This window comes from Xiphias gladius, chromosome 22 (assembly GCF_016859285.1).
Source record: "Xiphias gladius isolate SHS-SW01 ecotype Sanya breed wild chromosome 22, ASM1685928v1, whole genome shotgun sequence".
In the NCBI taxonomy this organism is placed as follows: domain Eukaryota; kingdom Metazoa; phylum Chordata; class Actinopteri; order Istiophoriformes; family Xiphiidae; genus Xiphias; species Xiphias gladius.
The window spans coordinates 14,216,324-14,232,621 of record NC_053421.1 but is presented as its reverse complement, the minus strand read 5'-3'; the positions used below and the strand labels follow the sequence as shown (position 1 = coordinate 14,232,621).

General features: G+C 41.3%; 2 protein-coding genes across 3 annotated transcripts; both read left to right on the top strand.

The window, feature by feature from the left end:
- The first annotated feature begins 2,138 nt into the window (after positions 1-2,138).
- Positions 2,139-11,508, top strand: im:7147486 (zinc finger protein Xfin). Of its 2 annotated transcripts, none has more exons than XM_040116981.1 (2): positions 2,139-2,360; positions 6,935-11,508. In XM_040116981.1, exon 2 carries the CDS (start codon positions 6,984-6,986, stop codon positions 9,981-9,983), a length of 3,000 nt encoding a protein of 999 aa, XP_039972915.1. In that variant the 5' UTR covers positions 2,139-2,360; positions 6,935-6,983; the 3' UTR covers positions 9,984-11,508. The 2 variants fall into 2 exon arrangements, with proteins under 2 accessions (XP_039972915.1, XP_039972914.1); XM_040116980.1 differs by having other exon boundaries at positions 2,139-2,378.
- A 678-nt stretch (positions 11,509-12,186) lies between these two features.
- On the top strand, positions 12,187-15,055 carry LOC120783776. The gene is made up of 2 exons (XM_040116993.1): positions 12,187-12,337; positions 12,856-15,055. Exon 2 carries the CDS (start codon positions 12,902-12,904, stop codon positions 14,525-14,527), a length of 1,626 nt encoding a protein of 541 aa, XP_039972927.1. The 5' UTR covers positions 12,187-12,337; positions 12,856-12,901; the 3' UTR covers positions 14,528-15,055.
- Positions 15,056-16,298: the final 1,243 nt, after the last annotated feature.

Genomic DNA, 16,298 nt, shown 5'->3' with positions numbered 1-16,298 from the left:
TCAAGAGTTTTCAAGTGTCTAACTATGAGAAGGCAGTAATATGGCCCATAACTTTAAACCTCTTAATACCTGCCAGATCAGAAGATGTGTATGAGATGTTGGAGTAGTTTTGGAAAGTAAACAACTCTCCATATCCTGAGAATGTGGATGCAGTTGTAGATGCATACACAGCATCACTGTATGGGAAAGAGACTGGCATCTCAAATCAAATTGTAATAGCTGTGAGTCAGAGGAAGGCCTGTTGCCAATATCAGAGCACAGATTCTTGGCAGGCTGGTATAGCCTTTCCGAATCAAAACACGAGTCCTGTGGCATATTACATCTATATTTCAGAGAAAAAGCAGCCACAATTTACAGTCTCATTTCACATGAGCAGCACTTGTTTTGTTTGTTTTAATTCAAAAAAATAATAAGGGTAAAGAGGCAATGTGAGGCAGGTTTTGCCCTGGACAACGTTTTGACTTGTATTTATTCCCTGTGCTCAAGAGGCACGTTAAGATAATGTGGACATTGGAACTGACTGAGCTTTCTGTACCTCAAGTTAATGAAGCAGGCCAAGAAATTTTAGCCGTTTTATGCCATGAGGATCTGTCTGGTTTGGACAATGCCTAACTCTTGAATGGACGTCTGTTCTGGCCAAAGTTTTTTTACAAATTCATGATCCACACTCAAGTCTGAATTTCAACCATGAACCTAGGTCCAGAATGACACCCTGGGCCATGGTTACTGTCCCAAACAAGATCGTGATGTAGTTCTAAGGGTGCAGTTTGCAGTACTGAGCATTGCTGATTGGTCAAAACAACAATGAAACTGTAACTAGAAACTGCAGTAGTTGCTTCTCTGCTTGGTTAAACGTAAAGTTGACATTAGAAAAGACAAACCCGGCAAAGTGGAAATCTGAATGTAAATCAAGTTGATCAAGTAAATCTCCCGGGTCTCCTTCCAGTAGACTGTTGCCACCACATGTCCAAGAAGGTGCCTCGGGGGTCATCTTTAGGTATCCAAACAATCTTATATCAGCTATTTGCAGTATGATTCATTCTATTTGTGCGGTGAAGGTTGGTGCAGTCAGTAAATCAAGACCTTTGCCTTACACATCTGGTCTCTCCTAACCACAACAGTTAATGATACAGCGACTGCCTGAATGGACCTGCTGCTGAATGGCAGTCACTCTTGCAAAGCATACCCTCAGTCATAAAGAAGACCTTAAGATACCTGAACTCCTCCAACTGGGGCAGCTGCTCCATTTTTATCTTAATGGAAAGCCAACTGTTTTTCTTTAAAGAACCAATTGGCTAAGGCTATCAAGGCTGGATCACCAGCTGGACAAATGGACAAGTGCCCCAGACCGTCAGAGCGCATGCGCTAGAAAAATAATCTGGGTTTTCATTTTCTGCACCATATGCGTGTACCTTACATTTCCTTTTATGAATTTCTAATTATGTTCAGCCAAATACAACAAAGGAGCTCTTCGTCTTGCTGTCAGAGGTCGCCCTCATGTTCTCTAAAGCTTATGTGTGGAACATGTCTGTATACACATACACCCATTGTAGTATGTATGGAATCAACTGCGTGTCTGCTGTCCATGTGCAAGTGTGCAACTGTCTGTCTGTCCTGGAGTATGATCAGAGTTTCATACCTGGGGAGAAACAGGGGCCCACTGCTCATTTTTGCCCTGGTGACCCCTCGCTCTGTTAATGTAGCAAACATTACTCAGGTGAAGTGCAGCTTATGTTTGCCTAATGATAAGTGCAAAGTCCAGGGACATTAGTATTACGTTTGTGATAATTATCTTGATCATTGTCATTGAGTGACTGAGGTCTGCAGTTGGAACCTCTTGGCAAGGGGTACATATGTAGGAGAACATACACAGAGCACAAATAATTTTAGACATAATAGGTAAAATTGTGAGGATGCAAAAGAGAAATTGCTGGATGTAAAAATATCTGCATTATTTACTGCTGTTTGAATTAGAAAAGGCAAAGGTTTGTATGGCACAGAGTACCTCACATGACCTGCATTTCCGACTTCGGCCACAGTGCCAAATCGCACCGCAGGCACAGCGCACGACCACAGATAACTTACGGCACTCACCTAGAGGAGTCAACTGCGCCTGCGCCTGCGCCGTGTAAACCTACGGTGTCGCTCCGCGCCTGCTGCTGCTGCTGCCGCTGGCGCTGCCGCTGCCGCAGCTCTAAGCTCGTTGCTCTTCCTCCTGGCACAGCGTCATGTTGGTTCACAACAGAGCTGTGCTGAGCCGCTTTTCCCTCGAGAGTTTATGCCTCTGCATGGACAGATGTGTGCCGAGCCATTTCTTCTCCTCCCGCTTAGCCATTTTGGCTCCTCTTTGAAGGATATCGGTAAGGCTCTTGTGGCTGGTGAGTACGTGAAGATACGAGTGGTTAGTTATTGTGCAGCAGCAGCTCCATAGGTCATGGCAGCTAGCTTGCTAATGTTAGTTCTTCCTTTCTCTGGCCTTCCTCGGGAACGTGGCTGGCCACCTCCTCTTGGTTAGCTTTCACTAGCAAGCCTTCTGAGATATTTTTGACAAGACTTAGGGGGGTATGTATATGTGGTAGGGGCAGATGCCAAGCTAGCAAACGTGCGTCAGATGCATTGAGTTTATGTGAGAAGCTCGTTAGCCTGAGATTGGAGCTTGTTAAAACGATACTACGTGTGTGTAACGGTAGGGTAAATTATTTAGTGAAACATCGCTATTTTCGTTCACAGTGTGTCCAGCATTAGCAGGCTTGCGTAGCTTAAGAATCCCACTGTCTACTGGAGGAGGCTATTCTTGTTTTGTTTTTTTCTTTTCTTAGCAACGTTTCCGTTCATGTGTTTTGTGTTTTGGTTCACCTTATGTTTGGTACCTTACTGAGCTCGTTGTCATTTGCTTAGTCAAATACTGCAAGCTGTACGTAAAGCACTCCCATTCAATTGAACCTCAAGTGTTTAGGTTTACGGATATAAGTGTATGCTGTGGTCTTTGTTTTTTTTTTTTTTTTTTTTTTTAAATAACTGATCAAACAAGTTTAGAATTATCAATATGTATCCTGAATAGTAAAGAGAGGAGTCCAAGCATGCTTCAAAATGGTTGACATCTTCAAAAGAGGCAAAACTTTATTCAGACTTTTTTAATGATGCTATTAAAAATCCAAATTTATTTGTGGTGCATGAGGAGAAGTCGAAAAATTTTAAAAGGTTAATGTAAATATTACACAAGCATGAATATATGTATGAGAACTGCATGATCTGCCTGTCAGAATTAAAAGTCACACATTGACATAATACTCTTCAACTATCTCAAGTTTACCAGTTGTGCTATAAGACAAATCTGTGTAACAGGTCATTGTCATTCCTCTTCAAAATTATGGAGCATCTTGAAGTGACACACACACTGTACAGAGGAGGACTGAGTTTCACAGCCAAAACAATTGAATCATTATTTATACCATCTTCCACTAGTGTTTTAGACCTTTTTCTTTGACATCAAGCTACAGCACCACACCCACATAGGCTTAATTCAATCAATGAGTGATTCTTTTGTTACTTGTATGATTAATACTTTTTCATACAATTACTTCAATACAAGTGTATTTGGAGCTAGTGTTAACCTCCTAATATGGGACTTTTCATTCCAATGATATTTCAGTTCTGTGGTACTTTCATGACATGTTGGGGGTTTGAGATTCGCCCAAATTCCAAAAAGCATTTTTCACCTCAGCACTCCCTCTATCCAGTTCATTGTGGCTGTGTTTACTTTTTTTTCATCTCCCTTTAAGTATTTAAAACTGATCTGAAAACATAAGGCTGAACAAAAATGTCATTTTTAACAAAGTCTCAGCAGACTAACTAACCTTTAGTAACAAATACGGGTGCACTTCCGGTAGCTGCTTCGCAATAAAAGCTTTGCATCGCCTCAGTGGAAAGCTTTTAATGTGAAGTGGCATGAGCTATGTCACATTTATACATCAGGAGATTTATTTGATTTGAATAGCTGTCTGTGGAGGTTACTTCACTTAGCACACACAGCAAGGTGCAGACCAGTGTGAGCTTCAGCAAAAGTCCATCTATTTTAAAACATTTACTGAATGGAAGATGTTTGGTGAATTAAGCATGGTTTACTGGAGAAGAGTTGTACAGCGTACTTCACTTAGCCCGCCAGAAGAAAAAAATAGACTTGGAGCGTAAAAAAATGTGGGGGGTCCGTTGATGATGCAGGTGATATGCAAGTGACTCTGAGTCAGAGTGGACTGATACATTTGATCAAATGGTAGTGTATCTGTTCCGTGAGTCGGGAAGTGACAGATATAAAAAATGATTCAAAACCGCTTTCTACATTTAGATAAGTGTTTGAACAGTGACAAAGTTTTCGCAATTTCGCCTCTATACACCATCACAATGGATTTGAAATCAAGCCATCAAGATGTTATTGAAATGTATATTGGTCTTTTTGCCCTCAGTTTTGTCTTCAGTAAGTGAAGAGCAGGCTTAGATGGGTTTAAGTCAGGTGACTGACTTGGCCATTGAAGAAAATTCCATTTCTTTGCCTTGAGAAGCTCTCGTGTTGCTTTCGCAGTATGTTTTCGGTCATTATCCATCTGTACCGTTAAACACCATGTTATCAGTTTTGCAGCATTCGGCTGAATCTGAGCACATAGTAAAGCCCTGTACACTTCAGAATTCATCCTACTACTTCTATCAGCAGTCACCTCATCAATAAACGCCAGTGACCCAGTTCCATTGGCAGCCATACATGCCCATGCCATAACACTGCGTCCACCATGTTTGATAGGATGATGTGGTGTGCTTTGGATCATGAGCCGTTCCTTTCCTTCTCCATACTCTTCTCTTCCCATCATTCTCGGACAAGTTCATCTGGTTTCATCTTTTTCCAAGGAATCTTGTTCCAGAACTGGGCAGGATTTTTTTTTTATGTTTTCTGAAAAAGTCTAATCTGGACTTTCTGTTCTTGAGTGTTACCAGTGGTTTGTACCATGTGATAAAGGACTCTTGATTGTAGACTTTGACAATGTTAGCCTACCTCCTTGAGTGCTCTTGACCTGACTAGACGTTGTGAAGGGTTTTTCTTCACCAAAGAGAGAATTTTGTGATCATCCACTTTAGTTGTCTTCCATGGTCTTTGGGCCTTTTGGTATTGCTCAGCTCTCTGATACATTCCTTCTTTTTAAGAATGTACCAAATCGTTGATTTGGCCACTCCTAAACTTTCTGCTATCTGCCCGATAGGTTTGTTTTGTGTTTTCAGCCTAATAATGACCTCCTTCATTTGCATCTCAGTATGTGGTCCTCTTTGTACGGCATATTGAGAGTTCCCATTAACAGTTACCAAATGGAAATTCAAGACTTGGAGTTAACTACAGACTTTTTATCTGCTTAATTTGTCATGAAAAAATGAGGGAACAGGCCACACCTGGCCATGAAACTGATCAATTGTTAATTCTCTAATAACCTTTGATCCTCTGAAAATGAGGGACTATGTATAAAAATGGCTCTAATTCCCAAATGGCTGTAGTCTACACTTCAGTCACATCTTGATCGCTTCATTTCAAATCCATTGTGGTGGTGTACTCAGGCAAAATTAGGAAAATTGTGTCACTGTCCAAATACTTATGTACTAAACTGTATGTGGCTTGACCCTTCGGCAGAGCAAAGAGAAAAGATATTAAAAGGCTTTATTTAGTCAGCTATAATGGTTTAAATCACTAGTTGGGTTTAACATCACAGTGCCTTCATCAGAGAGGAATTTAAAAAAACCCTCTTGATTACTATAGACAATAAACTGGATGTATTCATTATTCCGTCAGCCAATGAAATCAATATAGCTAAAATCACAGCACAGCTGTTGTGTGTGTGGTGATTTTGTCAGATGACTTTGTGGTTATAAAATCAGGCCATTAGCAGTGCAGAGCAGCAGCAGCTTGGAAATGGCTTGGAAGTGATTGCTGGTTAAAATGTAGTCTTAATGGGCCGCGTTTCAGTAACTATTTCATATTTGTTCCATTGTCTGACAACAGAAACAGAAAAACATGTTAAGGAGATTAGCTTTATTGGGAATTCGGCTACATTAAAATACTCAAGATGTGAGCACAGAGAGTAGGAGAGAAGTAAACAGTTAAAGGGCAGTCTAGCCATATGCTAGGTTTTGACGTTGTCTTGTTTTATTTTCTTTTGTTCAGTAACCTTGGACACTTCTTAAAAAAAAATATTTTTATCATACAAAATTTGTTAATTTGCATTTATTTCTGAAGATATTCAAAATTCTGTACTTAAAATTCAGGGGTGTCAATAATTTCAACCAGGACTGGAAATCTGCAGCTGTGGGATTTGATCCAATTTCAGCAGGAAGGGCCTGATGGATTTGCTGACCACCAGCAGGCAGGAGGTTAATACTTTTCATGTTGCAAACTAGGGCATCCCTCAGGTGTTCACTGGAGTTGGATGTTACGAGTCCAAGGCAGCACTGACTAGCCCTGGCCTTCTCTGTATATGGCTTACTGGTCTAGGTTTAGGAATCTCTGAAAGGAACCTGGTAAGCCATTGTTTCAGCTGGACCATGTTGGCTGAAACCCCACCTAACAATGTTCTGTGTGAAAAGGAGATTTTGCAATGTTTCATTGCACAAACCATATTGCTTGTCTTATGGTGACAATTTTCTGCATAGCACATAACCTGGTTTTCTCATCTTTGTGTTCGTTTTGCTTTCCATTAGTATCAGTGTTTGAAATTGAGTTAGCATGTTCAACGGTGAAATGAATGAGAAAAAGACTTTTGGCGAATACAAGTATGTCATTAGAACAAGTAGAAAGATATTAGGTTAAAAAATGTATCTTTAACATGTTTGTACACAATGTGAAAATTGTGACTGTCCAATTTCAGTTAGTGACATCGTGTGTGTTGTGTGTGTTTTACAGGAAACTGCCTTGACCACAACACCTGGATTGCCTTGTACATTTGGCTCCCATGATGCTTGGGTTACAGGGAAATACTTCGTCCTCCAAAGTGTATCGTTGTGTGGCATGTTCAGCCACCTTCACTGGACTGGCCTCCTTGCTAGTACATCAGGCAACCCATGCGAGTGCACTGTCCAAGGTCCCCCCCCCTCCACAGCCTAACATCAGCCCACATGAAGCACTGTTTGCAAGTATGGACTCGTCCAGTGAGCACCCTAGTCCACCAACACTCTTGCCTGAGAGCCCTTCACCTTCTTTTTACATTTGTGATTGTGGAGAGGAATTTCAGGACTTCAGTCTTATGCTGGAGCACAAGCGTTCACATGTCTCTCAAATTCAGCTACTGCAGCCTCTGGATAACAATGTTCTCTCGAGTGGAGCAGGGTGCAATCGCGTTTTTCCCACCCAGCACATATCATTCAGTCCAACTGTAACCCAGTCAGGTTTGGTCCTTAGTTGCCCCTCTACTTCAGGATCTCCACCTGTCAAACTGCCCACATTAACAGACCATAAAGCAGATGTAAGCCTGGGGGATGGCATTGCCATCGTAACCACTTCACAAGGCCAGGGTACCCCCCCCCTAAATGACAGTGACAAACAACATGACAACATGTCAGTGCCAGCAGAGCAAATACCGGAGACTGTAGAGCACATGCATTTCCAGGACAAACCCGATTCTGTTCTCAGCAGTGAAAAGGGAGAGAGTTTGCCCAAAAATAATGCCCTAATGAAGTTGCTGGCATCGGCGTACATGAAGCGCTTTTCACCTCTTCAGTCTCAGAATCAAAATGATAACACAGTTACCCCCAAACAAGAAGTCGTCCCTGTTGATATAACACCAGGAACAAAAACTGCGGTGTCTCAGATCAACGATCTCTCTATTGCACAGTTGAGGCGACTGCTTGCAAAACCCGGTATAAAGACGAAAGCTCCATCCATTAGCAGAATCCTGGAATCCAGTAAGAAGAGGGTTGTCTCTTTGACTAAGACTTTCTCACCTGTTGTGGTTCTTGAAACCCGTCAAAAGCTCATGGATCCAATGGGTAATGGTACATATGGGAGATACCAATGTGGCCGCTGTCGTAGGATCTTTCAAAACTTGGACAGACTGACAGAGCATCATTTCTTGCACAAAAAAGAGAGGATTAAATGTTGTCGTCGCTGCAAGCAGCTGATCATTGGGCGGCTACCCTTACCTGACAGTCACGTATGCCCTCAGTTAGGAAACAAGACCATACAGCCCTCAAGTTCTTTAAAAAACAAGTTACCATTTGCCCAAAAAATAGTTCCATTCCATAGGCTCAACAACACAAAAAAAGTTTTCTTTTGTCCATTGTGCAAGCACAGCTATGCACGGAGGTGGAATCTCAAAATGCACAAGTGTCAGGGCACAGGGTCAGCCCTCTCTCGGCAAGCCAATCCCCCCATTCAGAAAATGCTAGTATTGAGATCAAACAGTACAGTCAAAACAGATACAGAGGTTAAAGCTGAATCTCAGTTTGTCAAGAGTATTGCTGTGGGCACTGAAGTTACTGGTCGCATCAAGGTAGAGGTGACCTCTCTAAATTCAGACCAGTCTGCAGTTTCACAGGTGGCCTGGACTAATCCAGCAAAAAGCTTCTCACCATTCTATCCCAAACCTTCAGTGATGGAGCAGCACAAGGATGCCTCTCCGTGTGGGATTTCACTCCAGCAAGGAGAAGAAAACAGCTGGGATGCCGCAGCAGTTGATAATGAAGACAGCAATGAAGGGCAGTGGACAATGCCCTTGGATGATGAAATGGAGGTGCTTAGTTCTGCAGAGAAAGTTAGTGATGACAGAGAGGTGAAGACATCAGTCGAACATGCAGAGATGATGCCCACTAGCCTGCGCTTCTTTGTCAGAGATGGTGTAAAACGTTACCCTTGCAACAGGTGTCAGAAAACCTACAGTCGGGCATCTACTTTGAGGCGCCATTTACGGTTATGTGGGTTCAGGCCACGTGGACTTGGGACTATAGCACAGACTGGCAGTCAGGGTGATATTCCGCTAAATTCAAACAATATGAAACCAATGTTTGCTTGTTTTGTGTGTGGGAAGACTTTTAATCGCAAAGATAACATGATGGTTCACAGTAAGAAATGTCAGTTGCACCGAACACTGGCAGATGTGGATAGAGGAACTATGCAGCAGAGTTTGTCGGGCAATCCAACAGATTGTCAAACCCAGGAGGATGAAGGAGGCAACTGGGGCATCATGTCACTGCCCTCTGTACTTCCAAGGAGGGTGACATGCGAGTGTGGGGTCGGATTCACATCTCCAAGGCTTCTCCTGGAGCATCTGCAGAAACATGCCCAGGAATCCTACACATGTCCGACTTGTGGAGAGACTGTTAGTTCCTGGGCAGACTATGAAGTCCATCTGCAGATCCATATGCATCCTCACCACCAGCTGCTGAAAGGTCTACAACCACAACGATCACAACCTCTGCTACTTCGATTTCAGCAACAGCCACCTCAGCAGCAGGCACCTCAGTCAGTGCATCAACCTCCACAGAAGCAACCATGCCCAGAGCAGCTTCCAAATCCCACAAAAAAGCAGCAGCGGATTGTATGCACACGATGTGGCAACACTTTTGCCACTCGTTGTTCCCTTCGAAGGCACATATCTTGGAATCGATGCAAAGGTGGACGGGCTACAAATCTACCCACAAATCTACCAAAAACCTATCACTGTTCCCACTGCAACTCTGATTTCCCGAATACAATCAGTCTTATATTTCACCAGAGGAGTGGGGCTTGCAAGCCCACCATCAAGCCTGTACGTTGTCCTGTCTGTCTCCGCTGGTTTGGCACTGTGGATGGTTTGCAGAAACACCTGCTTACTCATAAACAGTCAGACTCATATCGCTGTGACGTCTGTCAGGGTACATACCCAAACCTTAAATCACTCAAAAACCACCGCAGGAGGATTCATCGAATCATGGCTGGAGACACTAAGCCACAAACACAAGAACAGCTGACTTCTTAATGACACTGAAAATGTCTAACATGGGAGTGGTGCATTAAGAACAGAGCGTATCTTATAGTATAGTAGTAAATAGTCTTTCCATATTTGCCAGGTGTACTTGTTTTTTTACTTTCCAGGAGACATTGAACAGCTGCATAAGGTGATGTTTTTTTAAGCAACTCTTGGGAGTGTGTCATAGTAGCTTGCCACTGTAAAAACAAAAGCTTTGATATACTGTGCATTTTAGTTCTACCACTTAATCCCTATATTACATAGCATCATTAGCCTGTAAATGTTTGAATATTTGGTAATCAAACTTTTATCACAGAGGTTGTGATGTAGCTTGTTGTTGTTCCTGGTGTTAATAAACATACCAGTATGTGAAGTGTGTACATTACATCATTTTGTGTGATATGGGATCTTATATCTTCTTTAAAGGCTTTAAAGCAAAAATTTGAAGACTAACACAAGAAAAGTGTGTTGTTTTTTATACATTGTGTTCAGAGCATTTAATATGAAAAGGTAAAATATCAGTGGTATCAAAATGACCAAGGTTTTTGTTTCTCAAACGTAGGTAAATAACTGCAGGTAATAAAGCCTGGAATGTATCTTTTTACAGCTATCCAAGCTTCAGGTCTGGGTTTTTCTCATCATAATTATCCAAACAGCCATTAGTCCTGCTTGGTTAGATGGACATTTTTACTTAATAGAAATGTATCAGCTTTAGTGTGAAATGAATGAATCAGAATTAATCACAATTTAATATGCTGTGTGCACAAGGTTTTAGTGTGAGGTTGTTATTCAAAAAGGGATTTAATTTAGAACTACTTCACAACTCTGGTGTTCATTTTAGATTTAATTGGGCATATTTCTAAATTGTGTATGGGGAATAAGTGGACTAATTAATGAAATATTGTCTATCAAGACTGGATTACCAAGCAAACAACTGCTGCAGAACTCCCGAGGTCCCATATACTCCAGGCTTACTGTGCGTTAATGTTTATTGGAAATTTGAGATAATGCACCAATGAAGCACATCAACTGATATGATAATGGCCATAAAGTGGCTCCTGTTTTGTAATCTGTACCTAAGGCTGTGTCTTGATGGGGGTACCTGTGTCAAAACCCAGTTTTTAGACCTTCTTTATCTAATTTCTGTGCTTGCATGTTGCATTATTCGAAATTGTTGTGTTCAATCAAATCACCACACAGCAAATCTGCGGCCAGTCAGTATTCCAGCATAATAAAAACTGTACACATGGCACAGAGTATGAGGAACAGGGCTTAATTGCAGGAACTAGCAGGTTAATTCAGCCATGGTATTTATAACTTCAACATTATAATGTTGCCACACAGGTGGGTTATAAGTTGAATGCCAATTAACAGTAAATGTCAGCAGAGGGTAATATTATTTTAAAGTCAGATTTTAAAGAAAGCTGAGAAACCTTAGGGGTGGGGCCCTATTTGCCTTTGGTAAGGGGGAAAAGGTATCCCAAACTGTACTGGCGATTAAAAAATCATCTACAGTACAAAGTTAGAGTTGCTTCCTTATTTACACAATCCCTGAGAAACCTCTGAGACTTCATTTTAAATTCACTGTGATGACATCCCCCATTTACGGTTATTAAATCTTATTTTGTGCAATCATTTTATAAAAATGAAAAATAAAACGCAATGGTTATGTCCGCTTTTCCTAAGTCGATGCATAAGGTGTCAAAATGCAAAATCTTTTATTGCACTCTAGGAGCCACAGTGCTCTGTGTCCAATGACTCCCTTGTTCAGGAGCTTTCAGCTGTGTCACAGTCCTCATCACAGGATTGAGTGGGACTGTTTCGATAGACCAGAATGAACTGTCAAGTGCTAGAGGTGCGCTGAAACATCTGTTTCCATGGCAACTGCGGAAAACCTCGCTCCGCGGATGAGCACTGTTCCCGAAAGCTTGAACAAGCGCGAGTAAGTGGACCTTGTGTTGAGAGCTAATGTTTTCATGGTCAAGACTGAAATGTCAGACTCGTGAGAGTTTTCTGTCGAGACTAAGTTTCACCCACTGTAATTCCCGCGTTAAAAACACCAAAGGTGAACCAGCACCTCCAGTCGATAGGTGTCAGTGTGACGAAGCAAGAGCAGAACGTTTTCCCTAGAAGTGCGCCAACCGTAGAAGAAGAGGGATGGCTGGGTTTTTTTTTTTTTTTTTTTTTTTTTCTTCTTGTTTTTTGGTGTGGCTAATGGGCTAACTGCTACGTACTCTGCTGAACGCCGGCAAGTTGGCCTCATTCTGAATGTCTCACAAAACCACAATCGACAAGCTGCTTGCGGTTTGTTGGGAGGATATACCAGAATATTGATACGGCTCTACTTTGATTTTCATGTGAAAGTAAGCTAACGTTATTGTCTATGAGCTAGTTGAAGCTAACGTTAGCATGGTAGGCTTGTAGCAAGGCAAACGCGCGTTCAACAAATTAACGACTAAAACCTGACTAGCTGAAGCATTTTTCCAAATATATAGTTGTATAGAAAATAAGTTTTATAGATATATCTTTGTATTTTTTGGTTGAGTTAGTATACGGTGTGTATTTCACAAGCTGTGGTGTGTATGGTAAGAAATTACCTTGTAGAGTTCATCAGTTCGCCTCAGACGTTTTCGTCAAATGACGATAACTAAAAAATAATGTTTTAAAAGGAGGCTATAAATGATTATGAAAAAATCCAACCCTCTCTTCCTGCCTTAGCATGCAATTCGTTTACTCTATGTAGCTGTTAGCATAACTGGCTCCTTGGAACTAGGTGGTATCAGTTGCTATTGAATCATGGGGTGTACCTGAATTGAACATTGTGTCAATTTATTTCTATTCAGTTTATGATTGTATTAATTCTTAAACTTGTCTCCATCAGCTGGAACGGTGCTCTAGAGGGCTCCACTTCATCATTGAACACATCCATGCCTAGCCTGATCATGGAGAGAGGACGGCAAAAACTGCAAAATGTCCTGGAGGATGGTCTAAGCAGAGATTTGATAAATGCCGGCCGGTTTTGCTTCAGCTGTGAGCAAATATTTTCAGATCGGAGATGCCTGGAGGAACACGTTTGTTCTGCTGCAAGTTACATCTGCTCCTGTGGAACTGAGTTTACCCAGTACAAAGACATGCTAGAGCACAGCACAACGCATGAACCAGGGCACCAAGTGCTTGATCATGAAACAATAAGGAAGCGTAGAATTGAGAAGCGCATAGAAGAGGAGGAGAAGCTGAAAAGATTACAGACAGGTGAGGTTGTCTGGAAGACACCTAATTTGAACAATGTGCCATCAGTTTCCTTGCCAGTGAAGCCTAAGCTGCAAGTACCCTTAACGTCAGCTTGTATGCCAGTTCCCATGCAGTCTGCACAGATTTCACAAGTGCCTGAGTTGTACCCCTCATTGTCACAAGCATCTATCCCCCCAAATCCTGTCACCTCTACAACAGACATGCAGAATATTTTTGCAGGTGTAGGTTCACCAACAGTGGATCTTTGGACACTTTACCAGCCAGTTGTGTTGTTGCAAACGGTGCGTAAGTTTAACAAGAAGAAGCCATACACTTGTGGTAAATGTGGGCTTTGTTTTTTTACAAAGACTTCTCTAATCTCCCACCACAGCTTTCATGTCACAGATAAAGTTTCTGGCTGTATAGGATGTGGGCTGCTGCTCTCCAGCAAGAAGGTAGTGCCTCGCTTCCATGTTTGTAACTCACCCAATACTGCTACCAAATTCAGACTCATTACAGCGAGACCGGTGAGTTTCAAGAGTGTAAATGAAATCGGTACAGACAGGAGTCACAACCCGCGGGCTCAGGGGCCTCAGGCCACTTCCATACAGTTGAAAAGACAGAATCTCAGTGTAGCCAGTAAAGGCATTCGGATACCTTGCGTCACTTCCACCCTGCAGTTGAAAAATCAGAATATCAGAACATACAATAAAAGCAATCAGGGGCGTCATGTCACTCCATCCCTGCAGTCAAAGAGTCGGAATCCCAGTGCATCCAAGCCTTTTACGAATGTCTCCCTTCCATCAAAGAGTCAGAGTCCAAATGCAAGTGCATCCACTAAAAGCAGTCGGGAGATTCCTGTCACTCCCTCTGTGCAGTTGAAGACGCCCACAAACTCTGCATCAGACGTGTTGAGCGAACCTATGCAGATGTCCTCTGCACCAAATGCGTTCACATGTCGAGTCTGTCATATTCCTTTCGAAACTGCTCAGCTGCTTCAGAGACACAAGTGCATCAAAGCACAGGAGTTTATGGCACAGCACATGCGAGGTGGCAGACAACATTACAAACTAAAGAGGGTTACACCGGCGGCAAGCCCAGTTCAGGTGAATGGTGAGAAAAAACTTGAGGTCCCAGCTGCTGGTAACACCAAAAAAAACCAAGTTGTGGCTGTCAGTCTGGACAGAGGGCAAGGTGTGGTTCCTGTGAATGGGAAAACAGGAGTGGATATGGATGATGATTGTTACATTGTTGAAAGTGGACCAGACAAACCTGCTGAGATGATTTACCAAGTAACTTCATCTGTTCCAATTAAGACTTGACAAAACTAGAGAGCCGCATCCAGTTTACTTGTGATGTTTTTATTTTAATTATGGACCAAGTGCTTAAAGATTGCAGTCTCCCGGCTGAACAGCATCCACTGGTTTAGTTTCATCACACAGGAACACAATGCTCCAAACTATTTTAAAAGACACATAAGTTTAGGATGTATAGTGACAACAAACATGCATCTTAATTAAGCTGGATTTCTCTCATCAGTGCAGTAAACAGTTTCATATTGACTATAGACATAAGAGTCTTAAGTTGGTGCCCTGCAATGGTTATAGAAAATGTAAATCAATAATGTTCATTATCAAAATGTATGTGCATGGTTTACCCATGTTTAATGGGATAACCTGGTACTGCATTAAATTTTTGTTATGTTTGTTTTTAAAACACGTTTTATTATGATCAGAATGTGTTGTGAGGCCGTGGGAACTGATTACAATACCTTGTGTGTTCTTAGCAGTTTTGGCACACTTCAAGAATACAGTATATGTTGTATTAAACTATATTTTCAAACTCACTGAGTGTGTGTTCATGGGATAATGCAGCATGCTATATTATCAATGAGGTTAATTACACGATAGATTGACTGAATGTATGGTGCTTTTAACTCGGGACCATTGCAAATATGTAAAGTAGTACATATGCAATCAGTTTAACAGGTAAGTGCAGTTTATAACACCTGACAACTACAGCAAATGCAAGTGAGATCATCAAAAAAGCATGTTAGTGAGAAGAGATCATATAAAATTCTAAAATGAGGATACAATTAGAAATGATCGATACAGATAGTCAAAGGTTTTAGAAAACCCCCATTTTTTTCAGCTTTTATTGAAATTTCAGCAGGTCGAGTTCAGTGAATAACATTAAATTTTACAAAGATAAGCAGTAAACTGCCCAAGGTAAAAAACTGAAAAATTATGTAAATTTCCTTGAAGACAGGCCTTTTGCAGGGACTAAGAAATCAGTTAACTTACAGCTTTCCTGCAGCAATGGAAGTAAATGAATCCTTGGAAAGTAGTGCAAACATTTCCTACAAGTTCCAAACATCTGTTGATTACCTACAAACCCTCTGTCTGTACAAAGGGAGTTTTGAAACAAACTGTTACTACACCATCTGACAGAGGAAGCCCAACATGGTTGGTCAGGGTTTCGTTCTACAGCAAGATAAAGACCCAAAGCATTAGAAGAAAAGAACCAGACGGTGACTTCATATGATGGAAGACCAGCACAGTCTCCAGACTAAACCCCATGGAGCTGGTTTGGGATGAACTGGACAGAAGGAGAAAGCAAAGCAAACTAGAAATATAGCACAATTGGGGGAACTGGGATGAACTTTCTGTGCAATACTTGATTTCCTTTGTAGAAAGAACGCCATCAGTATGTTCGGCTACTGAATAAATCAAAAATTTGGATCAAATTTAGTTGAACAAGATTCCACAGTTCCTTTTTTTTAAATCCCCAATAGCTTATTTGTTCTATGCTTTAATTTCAGAAACACTGAGACACTGTGCTATGTAAATTTAAATAACAGCTGGTTAAATTTCGGTGTTATAATACTTTTGACCAGTAGTGTATGTATTTAGGTAACATTAAAAAAACAGTTTACTGACTACAGTTTACATTTATTTATTTTTTTTTTTTTTTACAATTTGTTTTACTTATTTCTTTAGAATTATGCATTAGTTCTTTTTTAGCTATTAATTTGGTGCCTCATTTCATATCTTTATAAATCCCTTTTACGCGGTGATGTATCCGGGTGCTATT